General features: G+C 41.8%; 1 protein-coding gene across 1 annotated transcript; it reads right to left on the reverse strand.

Annotated features, from left to right (window-relative positions):
- LOC117512599 (protein disulfide isomerase Creld1) lies at positions 1 to 26,452 on the reverse strand. Its single transcript, XM_034172734.1, has 12 exons — positions 26,207 to 26,452; positions 21,046 to 21,164; positions 20,847 to 20,929; positions 20,100 to 20,210; positions 5,529 to 5,620; positions 3,037 to 3,216; positions 2,865 to 2,960; positions 2,709 to 2,792; positions 2,398 to 2,493; positions 1,256 to 1,396; positions 902 to 1,175; positions 1 to 784 (listed from the first exon to the last, which is right to left on the reverse strand). Exons 2-11 carry the CDS (start codon positions 21,160 to 21,162, stop codon positions 955 to 957), a joined length of 1,221 nt encoding a protein of 406 aa, XP_034028625.1. The 5' UTR covers positions 21,163 to 21,164; positions 26,207 to 26,452; the 3' UTR covers positions 1 to 784; positions 902 to 954.
- Positions 26,453 to 26,725: the final 273 nt, after the last annotated feature.

The raw sequence follows: 26,725 nt of genomic DNA on the forward strand, positions 1-26,725 counted from the left end.
CATGAAAAAAAGGCAGTTTATTGTAAAGCAAACATAATTAACCATTTCACACTCAATAAGATAGATGGATGGTGATACCTCATTGGCAATCTAACATTATGCTACTTTAGCTGCTAGAATTACTTGTCCACATAGTTTATGGCAGAAAAACAGCAGGGGTGTCAGCAAAATTTGAAATTCCTAATAAATAATATAAAAATACATTTAAGGCAACAAAATGGCAAATATCTAACATTTCCATACACACGTGAAAATGATACTTAAACCTATGACATAACAGCTGCAATATTGATGATCCAGCAGCTTTAAGTTTTCCATGCTAATATGAAAATAAATTAAGAGTGCAGTGCTTTTCATTTCAAGTAATTCACATGCATTACTACCCAAAAAGAATAATTGAGGACACACACACAGATTAAAAAGTCTAAATGCAATAACCAGTGGTTCATAATGGAAAATACCAGAGTTTCAAAGAGCTTTCACTGTTGGGGTGATGATGGAAATGCTTAAGATTCCCTTCACCTAACAACGCTCACGGCACAAAGTGAAGAAGTAATCGCCTGCCACAGTCAAAACCCACAGGTCCTTTTACTCACAGGAGGAAATTGAGAATTTCATCAGCAACATAGAGGGCATGTGAAATACAAATGCACAAATCAATTTTAACAATCAGTAGTGGTCTTCATCTCACCCTTGTTCCCAAAAAAGTTGAGGTATGGGATTTATTCCAGTTATCAGTGCAGTGTCGATCTATTAATTCCTCCTCAATAATCACATCTTCATACTCCGTCACGCCAACATCTTGTTTTCATCATGTTCATAAATAAATGAGCCAAAGCGTGTTCAAGTAACTCCCCAGTTCTAAAGTAAATCTGACATCTCTATAGGAAGTTTTATATTCCTCTCGAGTCTTATCTTCACTGGATGGTTTTCCAACATCCTTCCCAAATCCTCCTAGCGTCCCTTCAGGAATCCATCCAGCATGTAGTCTCCCTTTTCTGTCAGCCAGTATCCAGCCATAGCAGCCACACCGCCAATGAAAATGGCAGTAAAAACCATGTCGCCCTTTGCAGCAAGTGTTGCCAGGGCACAGATTATGACGCCAAAGAACATCTGCTGCAGGACAAGCACTTCATCGTCTGTCATGTCATCGAACAGCCCCTTCTCAGGTTCAGCTGAGGTTGTAAAGGAAAGAACCTTGAGATAATAAGCCTGGAAACTGCGAGTCAATCTGGAGGTTTGCGTCTGTACTTACTAGGAGGCTTGTTCTCAACACAAATGCTGTCTCTGCGGATGAAGCCATCAGCACACTCGCAGTGGAAGGAGCCCTCCTCATTAATACAGGCCTCGTTTAACCCGGGGCAGGCGAACGCAAGGTCACTACATTCATCTATGTCTGTGACCAAAACCAACCAAAAACAAGTTTGACGAACATTAGAACGTAGCTCAAACAGACTCTCCCCACCCCAAGAAAAATAAAAAAGCTGTCGAAGTGGTAATGCAGTTGCATTATATTTAGGGGTGTGTGCCTGAATCAAATATATTTTTTAGAGATGTAGTTTCATTGTGTTTCAAAAGAACACATTAGGCTCTCAGTTGTCCAAGTGGTTTCCATAGTAGAGAAGCTTGAATCTTCGACTGGACTGGGTTGCTTGACGCGGGGACGTTTCGCTTCAAATGGCAGAAGCTTCCTCAGCTAAAATTCTTGCTCTGGTAGTCTGACTTCTGTCTTGACCCTTGTAGAGAAGAACAAACAGAAGCCACAAAAGCTGGAGTTTTAAACCTAACCAGACCCCTCCTACCGAGAGGCAGACTGCTATTGGCTAGTGACTAAACAATTGCTTTAATTAGCACCTATTGTGCTCTAGTTAGCACCCTCTTAATGACAGGGTAGCTGACCCTCCTAACGATGGTACTGACGTCTCTTCTGATGAGTCTCCTGATGATGTGAATGACTCATTACCATGAACAAAAGACTGAAACTGCTTTGACCTGAATACCCCATTGTAAACAGGGGACAAAGCGTGCATCAGACGCCCTTCCCGGTTAAGGCTGGGTTTCAACTGTTTCACATACAATGCCTCCTTCACCCCTCTCTCACACCATTTCTTCTCTCTGGCTAAGATTTTAACTTCCTTGTTCTCAAACGTCTTTAAGGTGAAGATGAACTGCAGACTGAGGTCCACTGGCGCCCTCTCTGCAGTGCTGGTATAAGCAAAATGTCCTCCCACCAAGCAACCCAGTCCAGTCGAAGATTCAAGCTTCTCTGCTATAAAAAAGCTGTATAAAAATAATGAATTTTAAATGGATTGTTATGTCCCAAAAATGAATGAAAGCCTTTACAGAAAAAGCCTGATTGTGTGGATGTTTTATAGCCAACACAAGTAGAATTCTTACCAAGACACTTGGCTCCTTTCAGTTTGTAACCACGTGCGCATTTCTTACAGCGTGCAGGACCACTGCCCATGCAGCCCACACATGCCTGGTCACAGCCTGGACACAAGATAAACATTAGACACTCCAAATCTATGAATCTTACTACAAATTTTCCCCACAGATGCCTCTTGACATTATATTAAGACAAGATACTGTATAACATAAAATGTTACTGCAAATAATGGCCAATTCTAAAAATCGAATGTATATAATGCTGTCACAAACTTACAAACTCATGCACGTGTTACAATCATGCCCATATCTGAGCTTACCTCTGCATTCATATGAGCCGTCTGTGTTGTGACAGTAGGTGTTGGAGGGACAATGAGCGAGCTCTGTGCCACACTCATCAATGTCTAAGAGACACACACAAAGGAGTGAGCACACAAAACGGGCACAGGAATAACAGCATATGGTGACAGACTCACCCACACACTTGTTGTCGTGAAGGATCCAGCCTGGTTTGCAGTCAAGGCATTTATAGTCCTGTGGCCCAGAGCACTTCTTACATGAGTGATAGCAAGCTACAAACAATGACAGTCGGTCAAATACATGTGAGCTGGGACACATCTGGTTGAAGTATGTGTCTGAAGCAGGTACCTGCACAGGCGGCTGTGCTGTCATTAGAACTCTTTTCTCTGTAGTAGCCGTCAGCACAGCTCTGGCACAGTGGCCCCGAGTATCCAGGATCACAGACACACTCTCCATCTCCCAGACGAGTTCCCTCTCCTTCACAGCGGCCCAAACCTCCACACACACCCCCTGGGCCGAATGGACACTCTACAGCAATACAATATGGTAGTATACGAGTATAATCGTACTATTCTGGAAAATACCCAAGCATGGCTCTTTGTATTATACAGGTGAGCGCTATTAACTCGCACATGAGTAAGTTGCATCTCGGCTTTAATCGTAGTTAATTTGTGGACCCCGAAAATTTTGACTATTGTAAAAAAGTAAATTCTGATTTGACCGTCTTTGGCACACCTCCCAAAAACAGTCAAATCAGACGCGTGCTTTGGGTCTGTGTATAAATTCCGTCCGAATCTGAACTGGCCAGGACCTAAGAGGAAGATCACATCCGGATCCGTAAACAAAAAACTTTGAATCATCCAGATTCGGCCACACTGACGAAACTCATCACTGAATTGCAACAGCCCGAGGAGGAAGAAGAGGAGAAACACTCCAGATGAAGAAATCATCACCATCCAGGAAGAAATCACACTTCAAATACTTGAGGACCTGTGTGCATGAAGCCTGTCTCATCATTCTCTGTGGTTTTGGTGTTGTCTGTGTGGGGGAGCTGTGTGATGTGGGTGCTGTGCTCACGCTGTTAGGGGCTGGTGTCATTATGGTGTGCGGCCTTCGTGTGTCTTATGTGTGTGTACCTGCGCAATCACCTCTGTAATTGGTGGACATGTTGCAGCATCAGGCTGGCCTGTGTTTGGTGGTCCAGTCTCCCTACTAGTCGGCTCAATCAGAAATGTGGCTTGGTTTGTGAGTCTGCCTATCAGTAGAGCTTCGACCTGCTCCAGTGTTTCATCCTTTAGGCGGCGGGCTAGGTTCCTTTTAGCCCAGATGGAGGCCACTTTAAAGGGTGATTTTAACTGTTTTTGGTCAAGCCTATTAACTTGCAGCCTGATTTTGTGGACACCAACTTGTGCGAGTTAATGGGGCTCACCGGTATTTTCAAGAAATTCACATTGGCCATATACAGTGCATCCGGAAGGTATTCACGGCACTTCATGTTTTCCACATTTTGTTATGTTACAGCCTTATTCAAAAATGGAAGGAATATAAGGTCCTACATTTGATGGTGCATGTCAGAGCACAAACCAAGCATGAAGTCAAAGGAACTGTCTGCAGACCTCAGACAGGATTGTCTCAAAACACAAATCTGGGGAAAGGTACAGAAACATTTGAAGGTCCCAATGAGCACAGTGGCCTCCATCATCCATAAATGGAAGAACGTCAGATCCACCAGGACTCTTCCTAGAGCTGGACACCCGTCTAAACTGAGTGATTGGGGAGTAGGGCCTTAGTCAGGGAGGTGACCAAGAAACTGATGGTTACTCAGTCAGAGCTCCAGCATTCCTCTGTGGAGAGAGGAGAACCTTCCAGAAGGACAACCATTTCTGCAACAATTCACCAATCAGGCCTGTATTGTCGAGTGGCCAGATGGAAGCCACTCCTTAGTAAAAGGCACATGGCAGCCGCCTGGAGTTTGCCAAAAGCCACCTGAAGGACTCGCAGACCATGAGAAACAAAATTCTCTGGTCTGATGAGACAAAGATTGAACTATCTGGTGTGAATGCCAGGTGTCATTTTGGAGTAAACCAGGCACCATCCCTACAGTGAAGCATGGTGGTGGCAGCATTATGCTGTGGAGATGTTTGCCAGCAGCAGGAACTGGGGAGACTAGTCAGGATTGAGGGAAAGATGAATGCAGCAATATAGAGACATCCTGGATGAAAATCTGCTTCAGAGTGCTCTTGATGTCACAGTGGAGTGACTGTTCATCTTTCAGCAGGACAATAACCCTAAGCACACAGCTAAGATATTGAAGGAGTGGCTTCAGAACAACTCTGTGAATGTCCTTGAGTGGTCCAGCCAGAGCCCAGACCGAATTAACATCTCTAGAGAACTCTGAAAATGTTTCTGCACTGAAACTCCCCATCCAACCTGATGGAGGTTGAGAAGTGCTTGCAAAGCGGAATGGACAAAACTGCCCAAAGATTGGTGCAACAAGCTTGTGGCATCATATTCAAGAAGACTTGAGGCTGTAATTGCTGCCAATGATGCATCAACAAAGTATTGAGCAAAGGGTGTGAATACTTGTGTGATTTCTTAAGGGTTTTTTTTTTATATAAATTTGCAATTAAAAAAAAAAAAAAACACACTTTTCATGTTTTCATTATGGGGTGTCGTGAGTAGATTTTTGAGGGGGGAAATGAATTTACTCCATTTTGGAATAAGGCTGTAACATAAAAAATGTTGAAAAAGTGAAGCACTGTAAATACTTTCCAGATGCACTATAATAATAATAATAAAAAAAACTTTGATTGGGTAAGCTTTCCTTTTGTATTCCAAACCTTTGCAGTCAGGTCCAAAATGTCCAGGTGGACAGCACAGTCTCAGCTCCTGAATGCAAAGCCACTCAAACAGATCAGGTGCCTCCTGCTGCCTGCAGGACACACACAGACACCATCAGGGCAGTGATACAACTGGGTATACAACCCCCGGCAAAAATTATGGAATCACCGGCCTCGGAGGATGTTCATTCAGTTGTTTAATTTTGTAGAAAAAAAGCAGATCACAGACATGACACAAAACTAAAGTCATTTCAAATGGCAACTTTCTGGCTTTAAGAAACACTATAAGAAATCAAGAAAAAAAAATTGTGGCAGTCAGTAACAGTTACTTTTTTAGACCAAGCAGAGGGGAAAAAAAAATATGGACTCACTCAATTCTGAGGAATAAATTATGGAATCACCCTGTAAATTTTCATCCCCAAAACTAACACCTGCATCAAATCAGATCTGCTCGTTAGTCTGCATCTAAAAAGGAGTGATCACACCTTGGAGAGCTGTTGCACCAAGTGGACTGACATGAATCATGGCTCCAACATGAGAGATATCAATTGAAACAAAGGAAAGGATTATCAAACTCTTAAAAGAGGGTAAATCATCACTCAATGTTGCAAAAGATGTTGGTTGTTCACAGTCAGCTGTGTCTAAACTCTGGACCAAATACAAACAACATGGGAAGGTTGTTAAAGGCAAACATACTGGTAGACCAAGGAAGACATCAAAGCGTCAAGACAGAAAACTTAAAGCAATATGTCTCAAAAATCGAAAATGCACAACAAAACGAATGAATAGGAGGAAACTGGAGTCAACGTCTGTGACCGAATTTATGAAACCGCCTAAAGGAAATGGGATTTACATACAGAAACGCTAAACGAAAGCCATCATTAACACCTAAACAGAAAAAAACAAGGTTACAATGGGCTAAGGAAAAGCAATCGTGGACTGTGGATGACTGGATGAAAGTCATATTCAGTGATGAATCTCGAATCTGCATTGGGCAACGTGATGATGCTGGAACTTTTGTTTGGTGCCATTCCAATGAGATTTATAAAGATGACTGCCTGAAGAGAACATGTAAATTTCCACAGCCATTGATGATATGGGGCTGCATGTCAGGTAAAGGCACTGGGGAGATGGCTGTCATTACATCATCAATAAATGCACAAGTTTACGTTGATATTTTGGACACTTTTCTTATCCCATCAATTAAAAGGATGTTTGGGGATGATGAAATCATTTTTCAAGATGATAATGCATCTTGCCATAGAGCAAAAACTGTGAAAACATTCCTTGCAAAAAGACACATAGGGTCAATGTCATGGCCTGCAAATAGTCCGGATCTTAATCCAATTGAAAATCTTTGGTGGAAGTTCAATCAATCAATTTTATTTATATAGCGCCAAATCACAACAAACAGTTGCCCCAAGGCGCTTTATATTGTAAGGCAAGGCCATACAATAATTACGTAAAAACCCCAACGGTAAAAACGACCCCCTGTGAGCAAGCACTTGGCGACAGTGGAAAGGAAAAACTCCCTTTTAACAGGAAGAAACCTCCAGCAGAACCAGGCTCAGGGAGGGGCAGTCTTCTGCTGGGACTGGTTGGGGCTGAGGGAGAGAACCAGGAAAAAGACATACTGTGGAGGGGAGCAGAGATCAATCACTATATGATTAAATGCAGAGTGGTGCATACAGAGCAAAAGGAGAAAGAAACACTCAGTGCATCATGGGAACCCCCCAGCAGTCTAAGTCTATAGCAGCATAACTAAGGGATGGTTCAGGGTCACCTGATCCAGCCCTAACTATAAGCTTTAGCAAAAAGGAAAGTTTTAAGCCTAATCTTAAAAGTAGAGAGGGTGTCTGTCTCCCTGATCTGAATTGGGAGCTGGTTCCACAGGAGAGGAGCCTGAAAGCTGAAGGCTCTGCCTCCCATTCTACTCTTACAAACCCTAGGAACTACAAGTAAGCCTGCAGTCTGAGAGCGAAGCGCTCTATTGGGGTGATATGGTACTATGAGGTCCCTAAGATAAGATGGGACCTGATTATTCAAAACCTTATAAGTAAGAAGAAGAATTTTAAATTCTATTCTAGAATTAACAGGAAGCCAATGAAGAGAGGCCAATATGGGTGAGATATGCTCTCTCCTTCTAGTCCCTGTTAGTACTCTAGCTGCAGCATTTTGAATTAACTGAAGGCTTTTCATGGAACTTTTAGGACAACCTGATAATAATGAATTACAATAGTCCAGCCTAGAGGAAATAAATGCATGAATTAGTTTTTCAGCATCACTCTGAGACAAGACCTTTCTAATTTTAGAGATATTGCGTAAATGCAAAAAAGGAGTCCTACATATTTGTTTAATATGCGCATTGAATGACATATCCTGATAAAAAATGACTCCAAGATTTCTCACAGTATTACTAGAGGTCAGGGTAATGCCATCCAGAGTAAGGATCTGGTTAGACACTATGTTTCTAAGATTTGTGGGGCCAAGAACAATAACTTCAGTTTTATCTGAGTTTAAAAGCAGGAAATTAGAGGTCATCCATGTCCTTATGTCTGTAAGACAATCCTGCAGTTTAGCTAATTGGTGTGTGTCCTCTGGCTTCATGGATAGATAAAGCTGGGTATCATCTGCGTAACAATGAAAATTTAAGCAATGCCGTCTAATAATACTGCCTAAGGGAAGCATGTATAAAGTGAATAAAATTGGTCCTAGCACAGAACCTTGTGGAACTCCATAATTAACCTTAGTCTGTGAAGAAGATTCCCCATTTACATGAACAAATTGTAATCTATTAGATAAATATGATTCAAACCACCGCAGCGCAGTGCCTTTAATACCTATGGCATGCTCTAATCTCTGTAATAAAATTTTATGGTCAACAGTATCAAAAGCAGCACTGAAGTCTAACAGAACAAGCACAGAGATGAGTCCACTGTCTGAGGCCATAAGATGATCATTTGTAACCTTCACTAATGCTGTTTCTGTACTATGATGAATTCTAAAACCTGACTGAAACTCTTCAAATAGACCATTCCTCTGCAGATGATCAGTTAGCTGTTTTACAACTACCCTTTCAAGAATTTTTGAGAGAAAAGGTTGGAGATTGGCCTATAATTAGCTAAGATAGCTGGGTCAAGTGATGGCTTTTTAAGTAATGGTTTAATTACTGCCACCTTAAAAGCCTGTGGTACATAGCCAACTAATAAAGATAGATTGATCATATTTAAGATCGAAGCATTAAATAATGGTAGGGCTTCCTTGAGCAGCCTGGTAGGAATGGGGTCTAATAGACATGTTCATGGTTTGGATGAAGTAACTAATGAAAATAACTCAGACAGAACAATCGGAGAGAAAAGAGTCTAACCAAATACCGGCATCACTGAAAGCAGCCAAAGATAACGATACGTCTTTGGGATGGTTATGAGTAATTTTTTCTCTAATAGTTAAAATTTTATTAGCAAAGAAAGTCATGAAGTCATTACTAGTTAACGTTAAAGGAATACTCGGCTCAACAGAGCTCTGACTCTGTCAGCCTGGCTACAGTGCTGAAAAGAAACCTGGGGTTGTTCTTATTTTCTTCAATTAGTGATGAGTAGTAAGATGTCCTAGCTTTACGGAGGGCTTTTTTATAGAGCAACAGACTCTTTTTCCAGGCTAAGTGAAGATCTTCTAAATTAGTGAGATGCCATTTCCTCTCCAACTTACGGGTTATCTGCTTTAAGCTGCGAGTTTGTGAGTTATACCACGGAGTCAGGCACTTCTGATTTAAAGCTCTCTTTTTCAGAGGAGCTACAGCATCCAAAGTTGTCTTCAATGAGGTTGAAGAAAATGGTCCATGACAAGGCTCCAACTTGCAAAGCTGATCTGGCAACAGCAATCAGAGAAAGTTGGAGCCAGATTGATGAAGAGCACTGTTTGTCACTCATTAAAGACTGCAAGCTGTTATAAAAGCCAGAGGTGGTGCAACAAAATACTAGTGATGTGTTGGAGCGTTCTTTTGTTTTTCATGATTCCATAATTTTTTCCTCAGAATTGAGTGATTCCATATTTTTTTTCCCTCTGCTTGGTCTAAAAAAGTAACCGTTACTGACTGCCACAATTATTTTTCCTGATTTCTTACAGTGTTTCTTAAAGCCAGAAAGTTGCCATTTGAAATGACTTTAGTTTTGTGTCATGTCTGTGATCTGCTTTTTTTCTACAAAATTAAACAACTGAATGAACATCCTCCGAGGCCGGTGATTCCATAATTTTTGCCAGGGGTTGTAGCAACACACATTTACACAACATAATTGCTCACTGTATATACACTGTACGGCATGCTACAGTCTGGTCCACAAGACTGCATGACACCCTGACTGCACTGGAAAGCTCCGTCAGTGACAGGCAGCTCCACCCCAAGTGTGTGTAGGAGCGATACCACAGGTCCTTCCTTTCTGCTGTCAGACTCCACAACCAGCACTGTTCCCAGTAGACCACTCAAATCATTAATACTGTTAACAATTTTTAAGCCATTTGCAATAATACTACACACTCTGTGCAATAATGCTTGTACACTCATGTGCAACATCACTTGAACACTCATGTGCAATATTAAGAAGCATTCTTTTTCTGCGTGTATATAGTGTACTCTACTGTACACGGGGTCTGTTAGAAAAGGTACCTTTTTATTTTTTGCAAAAACGGAGAAATTCACAACGGAGCCGCTCATGGCGCGGGACGAAAGCACCTCCGTGTTGGTCTCACAGGACAAGCCCTAACATGCCCAGCTCTTGCACCATTCGGCAAATTCAGACGGCTTTCGGTGGCTTTTCAGTCGTGTGACTATCCGAGAAATTGGGGACGAGCTGGACATGCCACAACATGTCCTGTGAGGCTTCATCACGGCATTGCTTTTTGTTCTGTGCCCTGCGCCTCCGTTCCGACACGCGAATTCCTCCGCACGTCTTTTCATGACAAAAAACTCCTGTAACAGTGGAATGTGCCGAAAAAGTGCTATGTCCAGCTGTCTTGCCATTTCTCTGGTAGTCAGACGACGTCCCGGATCAACACAGCCTTCACTTTGGAAATGATCTGGTCGTTTGAGCCTGTCGATCGCCGCTCGGTGCGCCATCCGCCACTGTGGGCCGTCTTTAATTCAGTTGTAATTGTCCTTAATCTGTGTGATCCCCATAAGATCTTCACCGAAAGCCATCTGAATTTTCCAAATGGTTTCCACCTGGCTGTCTCTCACACTTTCTGAAAAAAATTTTCATGAAGCAAAGCGGCAGTCGATCAGCCAATTTCCTGACAATGAAAATCCGACAAGGGGGCTGGACCACTCCTCCCACAAGGCGTGTTCACAGGCGAATGACGCAACCGACAGGCGTGAAAAAACTCACGCATGCACACTAAGGTTCAAGCTTGGCTGATGCAATCACATGTGATTCAAATCCATATAGTTTTTGCAAAAAATAAAAAGGTCCGTTACTTTTCTAACAGACCTCATATATTGTTATACAGCACAGAATGGGCCTCATGTATCAACGTGCGTATGGCGATATTTGAGCGTATATGGGGTGTACGCCAAAACGGCTGTGCTACTTGGCATTTATCAATGTGGTCGTTGGCGTATGCTGCGCTAAAAATATACACCAGGAGAGGTGGTGTAAATTATACACCAAAATGAACCAGCGCTGGAATCCACATAAAAATGTAAATGATCAACATGATAAACAGTGCCATTATACAAATTAATGCATATGTTACATAAATAACACTTTCCTGATTATACTACATAATAATCAATACAAATTCCGCTTTTGCGGGATTGCTGGTCTATCGAGCACGATCCGTGGCCACAGTGCTGACCGCAAAGAAAGCGCTGCTCGCCTTTTTGTCCAGAGCCTGGAGCCAGAGCAGCGCTGAGCTTAACTTTATGTGGTGTGATCGTTTTAGACAATGAAATTGATAATTACAACTGTAGTGTTCTCATTCCCTTCGCCCGTGCTGCAATCAGGTTTTGTCGTCTCCATTCGTTTGTCACAATAAAATAAATAAAGAAATACATTTTAAGAATAAAGAAATCCGAAAAATTAGGCGTGTCTTATTAATTGAGCGAGCAAATATCCACGTCAAGAATTATTGACATGTGAAAAGAGAATACAGTGGTCCCTCGCTATAACGCGGTTCCCCTTTCGCGGCCTCGCCGTTTCGCGGAGTTTTTAGTCCAATTTTACATTCCTTTTTTTTTTTTTTTTTTTAACAGTGCATTGTTTATAAGAATCTTCTCGCCCACAAGAAAAAAAGAGCGCTAACAACTACTCATAACTGTGTTTGTCACTCGGAAACAGACACCTGCAGCCAGGTGTGAGTGGAAAAGGCGCGGCGTCAGGACGCAGAGGCGCGATCTGTGAAATACTGGTCAGTCACTATTAATCAAAATTAAATTCGTTAGTTCTAAAAGCCATCATAATTATTTATAGGAAAACGTTGTATTTTTATTTCTCAAACAAATGTTTGGGCCTGAAAACAGGTTGGTCTTATTTTCCTAATAAGGTTTGAACTTTGAGAGTGTTTACACACGAGAGAAAAGTGAGAAAATGTTCATGCCTGATTAAGAAAGTGTATAAAGTGGTTTTACAGCTTTGAAACGTCTATAATAATTGTAAAAAATAACGCTGACTACGTCGCAGTTTCGCGTATTACGGGCTATTTTTTAGAACGTAACTCCCGCGATAAACGAGGGACCACTGTAACACTTTTTTGATTATACTACAAAACAATTGATACGACGGCCGCTTTTGACGCTCTACTGGCACGCGTCGTGATTGGTGGAGTTCTTTTTCTTTGCCGTCTTCCTGGCTTCCATGTCGTAAAATGAGGGTGTGTCTGAAGCGGACTCTGAATATTTATGCGCGTGTTTATTATAATTACGATTGTTTTCACCCGCCGTATTTATCAAGGTCACATCAGGCGTACGCCGGAAATGGGCAGGTGCGCACTGCTTGATACATATCACGGCAACTTTGGTGTACTTCAAATTTACACCGTTTTATGCCACAAGTGCGCAACTTTGATACATGAGGCCCAATGTGACCTCTATTTTTGTATTAAATTTCCTTTAGCTTATTTTTCATACTTGCACTGTTGTTCTGTGACTGTCCCTGTGGTGCTGTAACATAGTAAATTTTCCCATCGTGGGACTATTGCAGGATTATCTTATGTTACTTATCAAATGTTATTACTTTGCAGAAAATGAAGAAAAAGCAATATTAGGCTATTCAAAAAAAAAAGTTGCATTTGTCTTTACAAAGTAAAACATTTACTGTACCCTGAAAAACACTTGAACATTTAGTTTTCCTGCGAATCACTGAACGAATATATAGTTGTATAACCACTGTTTGAGAAGTGCTTCACATCTGTGTCACATGAAGTTGACCAACTTCTAGCACTTGTAAACAGGTATCCAGCCCAGGGCAATTCGACTACATTTTACAATTTATTTGAATTTCTTGGTTTTGCCTCAAACAGCATTTCTGATGTCACCCCACACGTTTTCTATTGGATTAAGGTCCTGGGATTGGGCTGGCCATTCCATAATGTTAATGGAACTCATTATTGTCTGAGTCTGTGTCATTCTGGCTATTCTTTGATCCATTCAAATGGTGGCTGTTTTCTTCCACGTTTTTCTCATTTTGTTGCCATTTTAAAGCACTTAAAATCATTTTAGCTGAGGAGCCTCTCATTTTCTGCATTTCCTTATATGTTTTCCCCTTATAAAACAAAGTACACTGTCCTTCTGAAGACTGCTAAATGGACCATTTATATAGCACTTTTCCATCTGCATCAGATGCTCAAAGTGCTTTACAATAATGCCTCACATTCATCCTGATGTCAGGGTGCTGCCACACAAGGCTCCCTACACACCGGGAGCAACTAGGGGATTAAGGACCTTGCCGAGGCCCTTAGGGATTTTTTAGCCAGAACCAAGGATCCTCTGGTCTCAAGCCCAACAGCTTAACCACTAGACCATCACCTACCGCAATGTCTCGAATGACCCATTTTACTCAGATTTTCAGAGAGAAATGCCCTACAACAAACATGCCCTACAACAACATTTGCTGCCTACATCATTAAATAAGGGCCACCTGTTTGACACCTGCTTTTATTTTTACAGAAAGAAAATGCAGACGTTGCTATTTTTGAACACTATTATTTCACAGAAAGCAAAGAAACATGAATATTAGGAATAAATTTAATACATTTTTCTTTGTGTATTGATTCAGAATAGAATGTACAGTGTTCCCGATGCATTTGCATGTATGGAAATAAAAGTTATTATAAGAATTTTGAGCTTTAACTCAGCCACACGGGGTGTGCAGCCAGTACATTCTGAGTGCCGGTCCCAAGCCCGGATAAATGAGGAGGGTTGCGTCAGGAAGGACATCCGGCGTAAAACAAGCCAACCCAACTATGCAGACTAAATCGAATTTCCATACCGGATCGGTCGTGGCCTGGGTTAACAACATCCGCCACCGATGCTGCTGCCCAACAGGGTGCCGGTGGAAATTGGGCTACTGCTGGGTGAAGACGACGAAGAAGAGGAGGAGAACGTTTCCAGAAACAGCGGGAGAAGAAGAAAACTAGAAGGGTGGAAATGAGAGTGGGGTCTTTGAATGTTGGTAGTATGACTGGTAAAGGGAGAGAGCTGGCTGATATGATGGAGAGGAGAAAGGTAGACATACTGTGTGTGCAAGAGACCAAGTGGAAGGGAAGTAAGAGCAGGAGCATCGGTGGTGGGTGCAAGTTGTTGTACCATGGTGAGGACAGGAAGAGAAATGGTGTTGGGGTAATTTTAAAGGAAGAGTATATTAAAAGTGTGTTGGAGGTTAAGCGAGTGTCTGACAGGGTGATGAGTGTGAAGTTGGAAATTGAAGGGGTGATGATGAATATCATCAGTGCATATGCCCCACAGGTAGGTTGTGAGATGAAGGAGAAAGAAGATTTCTGGAGTGTGTTAGATGAGGTGGTGGAGAGTGTGCCCAAGCATGAAAGAGTGGTGATAGGAGCAGACTTCAATGGGCATGTTGGTGAAGGGAACAGAGGTTATGAGGAAGTAATTGGTAGATATGGTATCAAGGATAGGAATGGCGAAGGACAGATGGTAGTTGATTTTGCAAAAAGGATGGAAATGGCTGTGGTGAAAACCTACTTTAAGAAAAGGGAGGAGCACAGGGTAACATAAGAGTGGAGGAAAGTGCACACTGGTGGACTACATTCTTTATAGGACATGCAAACTAAAAGAAATCAGAGACTGTAAGGTGGTGGCAGGAGAGAGTGTTGTTAGACAGCATAGGATGGTTGTTTGTAGGATGACTTTAGAGGTAAAGAAGAAGAGAGTGAGAGCTCAACATAGGATCAGATGGTGGAAGCTGAAGGAGGAAGACTGTTGTGTGAAATTTAGCGAGCAGGTGAGAGAAGCACTGGTTGGAGGGGAAGCAATTTTGGACAACTGGAAAAGTACTGCAGATGTGGTGAGGGAGACAGCTAGGGCATTACTGGGTATGACATCTGGACAGTGGAAGGAAGACAAGGAGACTTGGTGGTGGAATGAAGAGGTCCAGAAAAGCATAAGGAGAAAGACGTTGGCGAAAAACTTTTGGGATAGTCGGAGAGATGAAGAAAGTAGACAGGAGTACAAGGAGTTGCAGTGTACGGCAACAAGAGAAGTGACAAAAGCGAAGGAAAAGGCATATTGTGAGCTGTACAAGAAGTTGAATAGTAAGGAAGGTGAAAAGGACTTGTACCGATTGGCCAGACAAAGGGACAGAGCTGGAAAGGATGTGCCGCAGGTTAGGGTGGTAAAAGATGCACATGGTAATGTGCTGACAAGTGAGGAGTGTGTGCTGAGAAGGTGGAGGGAATATTTTGAAGAGCTGATGAATAATGAAAATGAGCAAGAGAAAAGGCTGGATGACGTGGTGAGAGTAAATCAGGAAGTACAAGAGATTAGTAAGGAAGAAGTGAGGGCTGCTATGAAGAGGATGAAGAGTGGAAAGGCAGTTGGTGATGACATTCCAGTGGAGGCATGGAAATGTCTAGGAGAGATAGCAGTAGAGTTTCTAACCAGACTGTTTAATAAAATCTTGGAAAGTGAGAGGATGCCTGAGGAGTGGAGACGAAGTGTGCTGGTTCCTATTTTCAAGAACAAGGGTGATGTACAGAGCTGCAGTAACTACAGAGGCATAAAGTTGTTCAGCCACAGCATGAAGTTATGGGAAAGAGTAGTAGAAGCTGGGCTTAGAAAACAGGTGAAGATCTGTGAGCAGCAATATGGTTTCATGCCGAGAAAGAGCACTACAGATGCAATGTTTGCTCTGAGAATACTATTGGAGAAGTACAGAGAAGGCCAGAAAGAGTTACACTGTGCGTTTGTGGACTTGGAAAAAGCTTATGATAGGGTGCCAAGAGAAGAGCTGTGGTATTGTATGAGGAAGTCTGGAGTGGCAGAGAAGTATGTTAGGGTAGTGCAGGACATGTACAAGAATAGTGTGACAGTGGTGAGATGCACAGTCAGAATGACAGACTCATTCAAAGTGGAAGTGGGATTACACCAAGGATCAGCTCTGAGTCCTTTCTTGTTTGCAGTGGTGATGGACAGGTTGAAGGATGAGATCAGACAGGAGTCCCCATGGACTATGATGTTTGCAGATGACATTGTGAGCTGTAGTGAGAGTAGAGAGCAAGTTGAGCCTAATCTGGAGAGGTCGAGATATGCTTTGGAGAGAAGCGGAATGAAAGTCAGTAGAAGCAAGACTGAGTACATGTGTATGAATGGGAGGGAGCCCAGTGGAATAGTGCAGTTACAAGGAGTACTGTAGAAGTGGCGAAAGTAGATGAGTTTAAATATTTGAGGTCAACTGTTCATAGCAATGAAGAGTGTGGTAGAGAGGTGAAGAAGAGAGTGCAGGCAGAGTGGAATGGGTGGAGAAAGGTGGCAGGAGTGATTTGTGACCGAAGAATATCAGCAAGAGTGAAGGGGAAAGTTTACAAAACAGTAGTGAGACCAGCTATGTTGTATGGTTTAGAGACGGTGGCACTAACAAAAAGGCAGGAAGCAGAGCTGGAGGTGGCAGAGCTGAAGATGTTGAGATTCTCTTTGGGAGTGACAAGAATGGACAAGATTAGGAATGAACATATCAGAGGGACAGCCCAGGTGGGACGGTTTGGAGACAAAGTCAGAGAGGCGAGACTGAGATGGTTTGGACACGTGCAGAGGAGGGACCCAGGGTATATAGGGAGAAGGATGCTGAGGATGGAGCCACCAGGCAGGAGGAGAAAAGGGAGGCCAAAGAGGAGGTTTATGGATGTGCTGAGGGAGGACATGCAGGTGGTTGGTGTGACAGAGGAAGATACAGAGGATAGGGTGAGATGGAAACGATTGATCTGCTGTGGCAACCCCTAACGGGAACAGCCGAAAGACAAAGATGATAAGAATTTTGAGCTTTACTCACTTAAAAAAAAAAAAAACACTGCTGTTATTTTCAACACAAATGTACATCAATCTTTAAGGAATACAAACAGTATGGTACTGTATTGTAAATCTGTCTGTTGTAGGCAGTTCTCATAAACTGAGCAACTGAACAAGGACACTACTGACAGCTAGGGGTGCCAACGATACACAAAAATCACGGTTCGGTATGTACCTCGGTTCTGATGTCACGGTTCAGCTTATTTTTGGTACAGTATGGAAACAAAATGCAAAACCTAAATTTGCTTGTTGTTTAAACCAACAACTTATTGTAACATTATACAAACAGAAAAATAAAATAATTGCAAAGTGCTGCCTGGAAATAAGTTGAACAAAATGTTCTCAAATAAACGACAAATGTATGAAATATTACACTCAACAAAAATATAAACGCAACACTTTTGGTTTTGCTCCCATTTTGTATGAGATGAACTCAAAAGATCTAAAACTTTTTCCACATACACAATATCACCATTTCCCTCAAATATTGTTCACAAACCAGTCTAAATCTGTGATAGTGAGCACTTCTCCTTTGCTGAGATAATCCATCCCACCTCACAGGTGTGCCATATCAAGATGCTGAATAGACACCATGATTAGTGCACAGGTGTGCCTTAGACTGCCCACAATAAAAGGCCACTCTGAAAGGTGCAGTTTTATCACACAGCACAATGCCACAGATGTCGCAAGATTTGAGAGAGTGTGCAATTGGCATGCTGACAGCAGGAATGTCAACCAGAGCTGTTGCTCGTGTATTGAATGTTCATGTCTCTACCATAAGCCATCTCCAAAGGCGTTTCAGAGAATTTGGCAGTACATCCAACCAGCCTCACAACCGCAGACCACGTGTAACCACACCAGCCCAGGACCTCCACATCCAGCATGTTCACCTCCAAGATCGTCTGAGACCAGCCACTCGGACAGCTGCTGGAACAATCGGTTTGCATAACCAAAGAATTTCTGCACAAACTGTCAGAAACCATCTCAGGGAAGCTCATCTGCATGCTCGTCATCCTCATCAGGGTCTCGACCTGACTCCAGTTCGTCGTCATAACCGACTTGAGTGGGCAAATGCTCACATTCGCTGGCGTTTGGCACGTTGGAGAGGTGTTCTCTTCACAGATGATGCGAAGGAGATGTGTTGCACTGCATGACACAAATGGTGGTCACACCAGATACTGACTGGTATCCCCCCCAATAAAACAAAACTGCACCTTTCAGACTGGCCTTTTATTGTGGGCAGTCTAAGGCACACCTGTGCACTAATCATGGTGTCTAATCAGCATCTTGGTATGGCACACCTGTGAGGTGGGATGGATTATCTCAACAAAGGAGAAGTGCTCACTATCACAGATTTAGACTGGTTTGTGAACAATATTTGAGGGAAATGGTGATATTGTGTATGTGGAAAAAGTTTTAGATCTTTGAGTTCATCTCATACAAAATGGGAGCAAAACCAAAAGTGTTGCGTTTATATTTTTGTTGAGTATATTTAAAAAAAATATTCCTGGTAAACAGCTTTTAACAAAACCTTTCCACAAGTAAAGAGCAGCGCAACGATTCCAGCATGAAGCCCTGTTCAATTTTATTCAATCTTAATATTTTTTGCCAGAAAAATGAACTTGTCCAAAACTGTCACACACACTAAGGGATTTTTTAAGAGAATTAATGTTAAAGAATCCCTTTACTTTTGTACAATTTATTAATGTTTGTTAATATATCTTTTACAATAAAGTTTTGAAACCAAAAACATTGTGGGAGAGGCAAAAAAAAACAACAAAAAAAAAAAACCCGTAAAACCACTTTAAAATATTTAGAACCACAAATAAACTTGATTCTTGGTTTGTTTATTTATTTGCCATTAAAATTGGCCATCACTTATTAAAATAAAATGAGTTCTCAAGGCCAGGGCTTCTCAAAGTCTGGGGACTATATAATCACAGCGAAGCAAACGAGGTCAGTAGGCTGAGCGAGTCCGAGTGAGGAGGATTGTGGATATCCCTCTGCTCCGTGCTTTCAGGCTGCAGCAGTCAACGGAGGAGGGGGGTGGAGACCCGCTGCTGCTCGGTTACAACAGAGACTTTCACGTTCAGTCACCAAATATCAGAAAAGTCTCTGGTAATGCCAGGAAAAGTAGACAGATTTGTCGCTAGTCGCTTTTGAGAAAATAAGTCGTCAAGAGGGTTTGGAAAGTCACCAGATTTAGCGAGAAAGTCGCTAAACTGGCAACACTGAACGTAAACACATGCAACGCGAACTTACCCGTGAACAGCCCTGTACCGAACCGAATGTCCTGTACTGAAACGGTTCAATACAAATACATGTACTGTATTATTGACAGCAGTTACTAAGACACCAATGACAATGCTTCTGTGGCTGTGATTAGAGAAACTGCATGTGTGGATTTTTTTTTTTTTGCGCCTGTTGCATAGCCAATCACAGCCTCATGATGAAGTGGCAAAGAGTAGGATTTACATGAAGAAAGCTCAAATCTCAATGAGTCTCCCATGTGCCTTCCGGCAAACTAGATGAAATTTAACATTCATTTTACTAAAATCATCCTCTGTGCTACCAAATGATTTTCGGTGCCTGATATGTCAAACAGTTTGGCAGTGATGTACACAGAAACCTTGCAGGGTCCAGGTGGTTTGTTGCACAGATGACATCTTGGCTACGTCAAAGGTTAGCAACAGTACACAAAGTTGGAGAAACACTGACTGAAACACTAAGAACCCCCATTTTCCAGAAATGCTCCTAATCCGCAATTTTATTTTCTCAGAAACTGCTTCTTTGCTGTATCACTGTGATTTAGAAGGACTTATAGAAGGATTTCTATAGTGCCTCACATTTACTTCCCCAACCAAGAGTGATACCCATTTTCATGGCTCGGTGGCCTGGGACAACACAGATTAAGTGTCTTGTTCAAGTCCACAGACCGATAGCATGAGCAGAATTTGAACCAAGCCCAGGTCTACATACTGGCAGACCAGCTCCTTTATCCACTGAGCAACCTACTCTAAAGATTTAATTCCATTACATAATGTACAAACTGTATTTACCTGTGGAACCACCATGTCTCCACTTGGTCCTCAATCTGCTCCAGCAGTCTATTACATTCAAAATCTGTTTTCTCACAAGCAGCTTCTACTATCTCCAAAAGCCGGGTCTCACTGAAAAAAGAAATTAATAATTAGTCATGAGAACACATTGAACAACAGTTCAAATTCAGCCTGACCACCCCATAAAGGTGTACGTACGTAGTTAGTCACAGCAAGACTGATGCAATCTCCTTAAGTTTTGTCCACAGATCTGTAACCAAGCTACAGAATGACCCCACCCCACCCCTTCAAAGCAGATGCATTCATTGACAGCAGTCATAATAAATATTTTTGAAGAAATACTTCAATTACTAAACTGATCAGCATATGCAATGGATAAGCCCAACAGGTCTGTTTGTACACGCAACTGATCAATATGATGTGTTAAAAAACTACAACACAGCAACAACAAAAGGATTTTCCTTTACATGCATTTATATGCAGCATTATCTGTGTGAAGTCTCATCAGAATCCATCAACCAGTTTAGGAGTTATGCTTACAAGACTCATAGACAAGGTGACCCCAATACCATGCCCTCTCACACCCCCACCCCCAACACTGTCGTACATATGTATGTTTTCAACAGTGAACTCTCCAGACTTTGACTCTGAAACCAATGATGCATTCATACCATTACCTAACCCAACATATCATGATACATTTAAATAAAAATAAAAAACTATATTAATTATGTGACTAAAACTTACCTGCGTGCATATTTTGCCAGTTTCTCTTCCTCCCAGGCAGTGTTGCCCCCACCAAAATTTTTGTTGGCTGTTCTCTCCAACCCCTAACATGAATAAATAAAATACAAATATAAAATGGTACATTTGTAAGATCCAGAAAAATATAAAGCTTGAGGTAAGAGAACGTAAGCACGAACTAAAGGTAGATTAACCTGTGTACCTTAATGAAATTGTCAGTGAGTTTTCGACAGGTCTGACACGGAGCCATCTGCACCCTCACCACAGACAGCTCTGACAGAAGCACCAGAGCAGGCAGGAATGGCCACACCCACCTCATGACTGTTCAAGAGGAACGTATATAAACTCATTAAGCAGGACTGGAGTCAGAACTAAGCAAAAACAAAAGTAACATAAATTTGACCAATTCAAATCTGGCATTTCTTTTTTTACAGTGGAATTCATCCATTCTGCTTTCAACTCCATCAATTATTATATACTCAACAAAAATATAAACGCAACACTTTTGGTTTTGCTCCCATTTTGTATGAGGATGAACTCAAAGATCTAAAACTTTTTCCACATACACAATATCACCATTTCCCTCAAATATTGTTCACAAACCAGTCTAAATCTGTGATAGTGAGCACTTCTCCCTCAAATCTTGCGACATCTGTGGCATTGTGCTGTGTGATAAAACTGCACCTTTCAGAGTGGCTTTTTATTGTGGACAGTCTAAGGCACACCTGTGCACTAATCATGGTGTCTAATCAGCATCTTGATATGGCACACCAGTGAGGTGGGATGGATTATCTCAGCAAAGGAAAAGTGCTCACTATCACAGATTTAGACTGGTTTATGAACAATATTTGAGGGAAATGGTGATATTGTGTATGTGGAAAAAGTTTTAGATCTCTGAGTTCATCTCATACAAAATGGGAGCAAAACCAAAAGTGTTGCGTTTATATTTTTGTTGAGTGTATGATGCTCAAGTTATCACAATACAAAATGTTATTTCCAACATGTTTTTTCAGAGCATTTATCCAACAGACCTGAGTGACACTTGTTACTTGTTGGATGTTCAGGACATCTGGGCCCAGTTTCATAAAGCAGTCTAATGTTTATTCGAATAAACTCACTTAACTCATTTTTTTTTGTTAGTCGTTGCACAAAGTGCTTAGTCGGCTAAAGTTTCACATTACCCAACTAAAGTTTTTCGTCTGGTACAGAGGAGGCTAATCTTATTTTAGTCGACAAAACTTTAGTGTCTTACCTCAAAAAATAGCAGCTATCATGTACCACCACTTGATGGAACACTCGAGAGCACCACTACATCGCTCATATTCCTCCAAAAGGAGAGCTTCATTCGCTTTTGGCCATGGTTGTACCACACGACTCTCATGTGATGTGTTAGTGACAGTTCTTACATTAGCCACTGGGCATCGCTGTTACAGGGAAGGAGTGTTGTGTGCACAAAAAAGCTTGATGGAAGAGCTATAAATACGTAGAACTGCTAGGCTAAGAGCTATGTACGTCATTCTGCAGTTCATGTGTGTCCATAAATGTTAATAAAGACAGTTAATGACACAAAGGCTGGATAGTGCATGCAACAACCAAGACAACAACCAACCCAGAAGTAAACAAAACTCTCACACACTGGAGGCGTTTCTTGGCAACGGCACTCATGAGGCTGTTAAGTCTGTGAAAATCGTTGACAAACCTAAGACATAATCTACAAGTTTAGCCGTCAATGTGAAACGGTGATTAGACGGATAATGTTGGGTGACTAACAATAGTCGACTAAGTAAGTTTAACAGCATAAAAGATCAGACTGCTTTATGAAACCGGGCCCTGAAGTACATTTGAGTACTTTGAAGAGTTGCAGCTTCCACAGCAGTTGCTGAATGAATCTTCAGCTTTGTCACTGCAAGCAAAGTGGAGGAATCAGTGACTCCCAATTTCAGGACTCAATGTCGCTTTGTTAAATTTAGGATTCAAACTGTAACTATTACACATACACTTCAGCTGTGTACAAAGTCCAGTTTAAATACACAGTTTTCTACAATGAGCCAAGTGTAACAATTCTAACAATTAAAAGTGAGAGCGGGCAATGCGCCTGTGACCTGACTTACTTAGGCTGACCGAATACCACTCACAGCTTCACGGGGGAGATGAGCAGAGAAGGATTTTAATACAATGAAACAGGTCAAATCTATGCTTGCATCGCTCATATGCCTTCAAGCAAACTGTAGCTGAACTTTTAATTCTTCTTCTTAAGAAAATCCTTCTCTATACCATTTCATGATGAAGCTGTAGAACTGGTGATGCAAAATGGAAAACTTGCACAATTTCTCCAATGGGACAGTACAGTCTCGTTTGAACCCCTGCGTGATATTCCAGTCTTTCCAGGGGTGAAGGAAAGAAAAGGCAAATGGGAGAGATCGTGTCAGTTAAGTTTTAGCAAGATTTAATGTGAATAATGATAATGGGGCTGTCCCCGGAAGTACAATTTTTGCGTCATATGCGCTTTCATTTAACCCCTTTATTGCCCACCCTTAAATGAGACGACAGTGCCCAATTACACACACATAAACCAATCAATCAATCAATCAACATTTATTTATAAAGCGCTTTACAGCACCGACTGGTGTCCAAAGTGCCCAACATCAAAAACACAAATCTACAAAATAAAACACATACAAAATAAAATTTTAAAACAACACACAAAAAAAGAACATAAAAACAACAGAACATGTCACCTCCCCACTAAGTGTCAAAAGCCAGTTCAAATAAATAAGTCCTTAACTTAGATTTAAAAAGTGCTAGGCCAGGAATAGTACGTAACTCAAGAGGTAGCTCATTCCACAGTCTGGGGCCAGCTACCGCGAAAGCATGATCACCCCAGCGTCTACATCTCGACCTTGGAACATCCAAGCAAAGCTGGCCAGACGCCCTTAACGTCCTACTGTAGGTGCGCAAAGTTAAAATTTCAGACAAGTAGGGAGGTGCAGGGCCATAAATAGCTTTAAAAACAAACATTAAAATTTTTAAATCAATTCTAAAACGAACCGGAAGCCAGTGGAGTGAGTATAGGATGGGCGCAATATGCTCACGTCTAGAAGTGTTTGTCAAAAGACGAGCAGCAGCATTCTGCACCAACTGGAGACGCACAAGAGACGACTGATTAATGCCCGCATAAAGTGCATTACAATAATCAAGTCTGGAGCTGATGAAAGCATGAATGGCCGTCTCAAGATCACGTCTACTGAGAAAGTGCTTCACTTTAGCCAAGAGGCGAAGTTGGAGAAAACTAGCTTTGACAACAGAATTTATCTGTTGATCGAACCCCAAACAGCTGTCAAATATCACTCCCAAATTCTTGACAGCTGGTTTTACATAGTTAGCCAAAGCACCAAAATTTGGTGTCACCACATTTGGTATGCCAGTGCGCTCAAACACCATGATCTCAGTTTTACCATCATTCAGGTAAAGGAAGTTTCGGGACAGCCACTGCTTCACATCACGAATACAACCAAATAATGATGACAAAGCATCACTCCCATTAGTCCTCACAGGCAGATAGATTTGCAGATCATCTGCATAACAATGAAAGGACAAATTGTGCTGGGTTATAATTGACCCCAATGGCAGAATGCACAAAGAAAACAGAATCGGCCCAAGGACAGATCCCTGCGGCACTCCACAGCACAGAGGAGCAGTCGATGAGGAAAGGTCCCCAATCATGACAGAAAAGCTCCTCTCAGCCAAATATGATCCAAACCACTCAAGTGCAGTACCATGAATGCCAATAAAATGTTCCAACCGGGAAACAAGTACTGTGTGATCCACAGTATCAAAGGCTGCTGTGAGGTCCAACAGAACCAGCACAGCAGGATTCCCTGCATCCACCGACAGAGTAATATCATTATGAACTTTTAAAAGTGCTGACTCAGTGCTGTGTCGCGATCCAAACCCAGACTGGAATTTTTCAAGGATGAGATTGTCTTCTAAAAATGATTGTAACTGTAAAAAGACAACCCCTTCCAAAACCACAGATAGAAATGGCAGATGAGAGACAGGTCTAAAACTGGACAAAACTGATGAGTCCAGGTGAGGTTTTTCAAGAAGAGGTCGAACCACAGCATGTTTAAAAGCAGCTGGAACAGACCCTGATCCAAGACAAGCATTGATAAAAGTTAGGAGACCCACCCCAACAGCATTAAAAACCCCCTTCAGCACCTTAGCTGGAACAACATCAAAAGGACAACTTGTAGACTTTATGTTTTACAACATCAGCGAGAGATGCAAAAGAAATGGGCTCAAACTGTTCGAGCACAGCAGAATGTGCACGAGGAGCAGACAACTCAACACTACAGTTCTGATCAGCATTCTGTCTGACTGATGAAACCTCCTCAATAAAAAACCGAAGAAACTCCTCACAGGTTGTGGTTGTAGCGTCCAACAAAACAGAGGTGTGTGGATTTACAACTGAGTTTATAGTCTGAAATAACACACTGGGACGACGACAACTGCTCGAAATAATATGAGACAGATATTGTGCTTTTGCCTCCTTCACAGCCTTCTGATAGTCAGTTAGACTGTCCCTCAGAAAACCCAGAGACACCTGTAGTTTGTCCTTTTTCCATTCTCTCTCCTGTCTTTTCTGTCTTGTCATCTTGTTGGCTTTCCTCACTTAGTCGCCTTCTTGGACAGTCACTGACTTTATGGGAACTACTGCTTCTGGACAGATTCACCACACAGTACCATACTTTTTAGTATTCCTTAATAACGGAATGAAGTCCAAGACATAATCAGTCTGATATCATGGGATTTGAAATTCTCTTCCTCCTCACCGTGTATACAAATGTTTCTTGTAACTCTGTATTTCTCATACTGTAGCTGTAGCCACATTCAAACACCAAAAACCAACAATTTATGTAAAAATTCTCTTGAGTATTGTAAACTCATGTAAAGATTTACTACCCCCTAGTGGTTCTATAAAACCATGACATTTATCACTCCTTGTTGGTTGTATGAGGTAAAAATAATAAATTAATTCTCTTTTCAGCTTACGTTGACGTTTATTGTAAATCTCAGTGGACTGCAAAAAACTAAAGAAGTCCTCAGGCTCGTCAGGTTTCACAGTTAGCTCAGCATCAGCTGCAGCACCACCGTGCTACGTTAGCCAGCTAACAGCTGAGACCCACACTTAGCTGCTAGCATGAAGCATGAAAATAAAAGCTACTGTAGCATGAAAAATAACATTACCCGTAATAGTTAATCGCTGCTGCTGCTACCTTTAAAATTATACCATACTCGTCGACAGCGTTACTTAACTAGCGTTCTTCTGTCTGATATTAGCTTTGACTGCTAGCCTCACTTACCTGATGTAAATCCTCTGCACCACCGCTGTCGCTGCTGATTGCCCTGTTGGCTCACACGTGTACACGCAATTTTACATTTTTAGAGGTCCACTTTTAATGCTTCGTACATGCCATTTTACTTTGCATTCGCCACAAACAGCCAACAGACTGACTAAAGGGTTCATGTTACACGAACAGCTTCCAGTCGCTTCTATTTCCCTGCAGCTGAGCCGCACGTCGACTCCGCCCAGAGCTCAAGCAAGCTGTCTTCGAACATTATTTTAAACGATCTACTTGGGAGAATACTGATATGTTATAGAAACAATCCGTAAAATCGACTGGTTTTGCCATATTTACATTTCAGCAGATAACTCACAACCAGAACTGAAAGGTGACCTTTTGAAATATTTTACCACCATCTACTGGTGGTTAGGGTGAACTACAAATAATTTAGCAGAGTCAAGAACGTGTGTGTGTGCGCGCGCTGATGTCCTGATTAGTAGTTGGTTTGGAGACGCTTGGGAAGGGCTCATGACCACC

The sequence above is a fragment of the Thalassophryne amazonica genome, chromosome 6, assembly GCF_902500255.1.
Source record: "Thalassophryne amazonica chromosome 6, fThaAma1.1, whole genome shotgun sequence".
Taxonomy (NCBI): Eukaryota; Metazoa; Chordata; class Actinopteri; order Batrachoidiformes; family Batrachoididae; genus Thalassophryne; species Thalassophryne amazonica.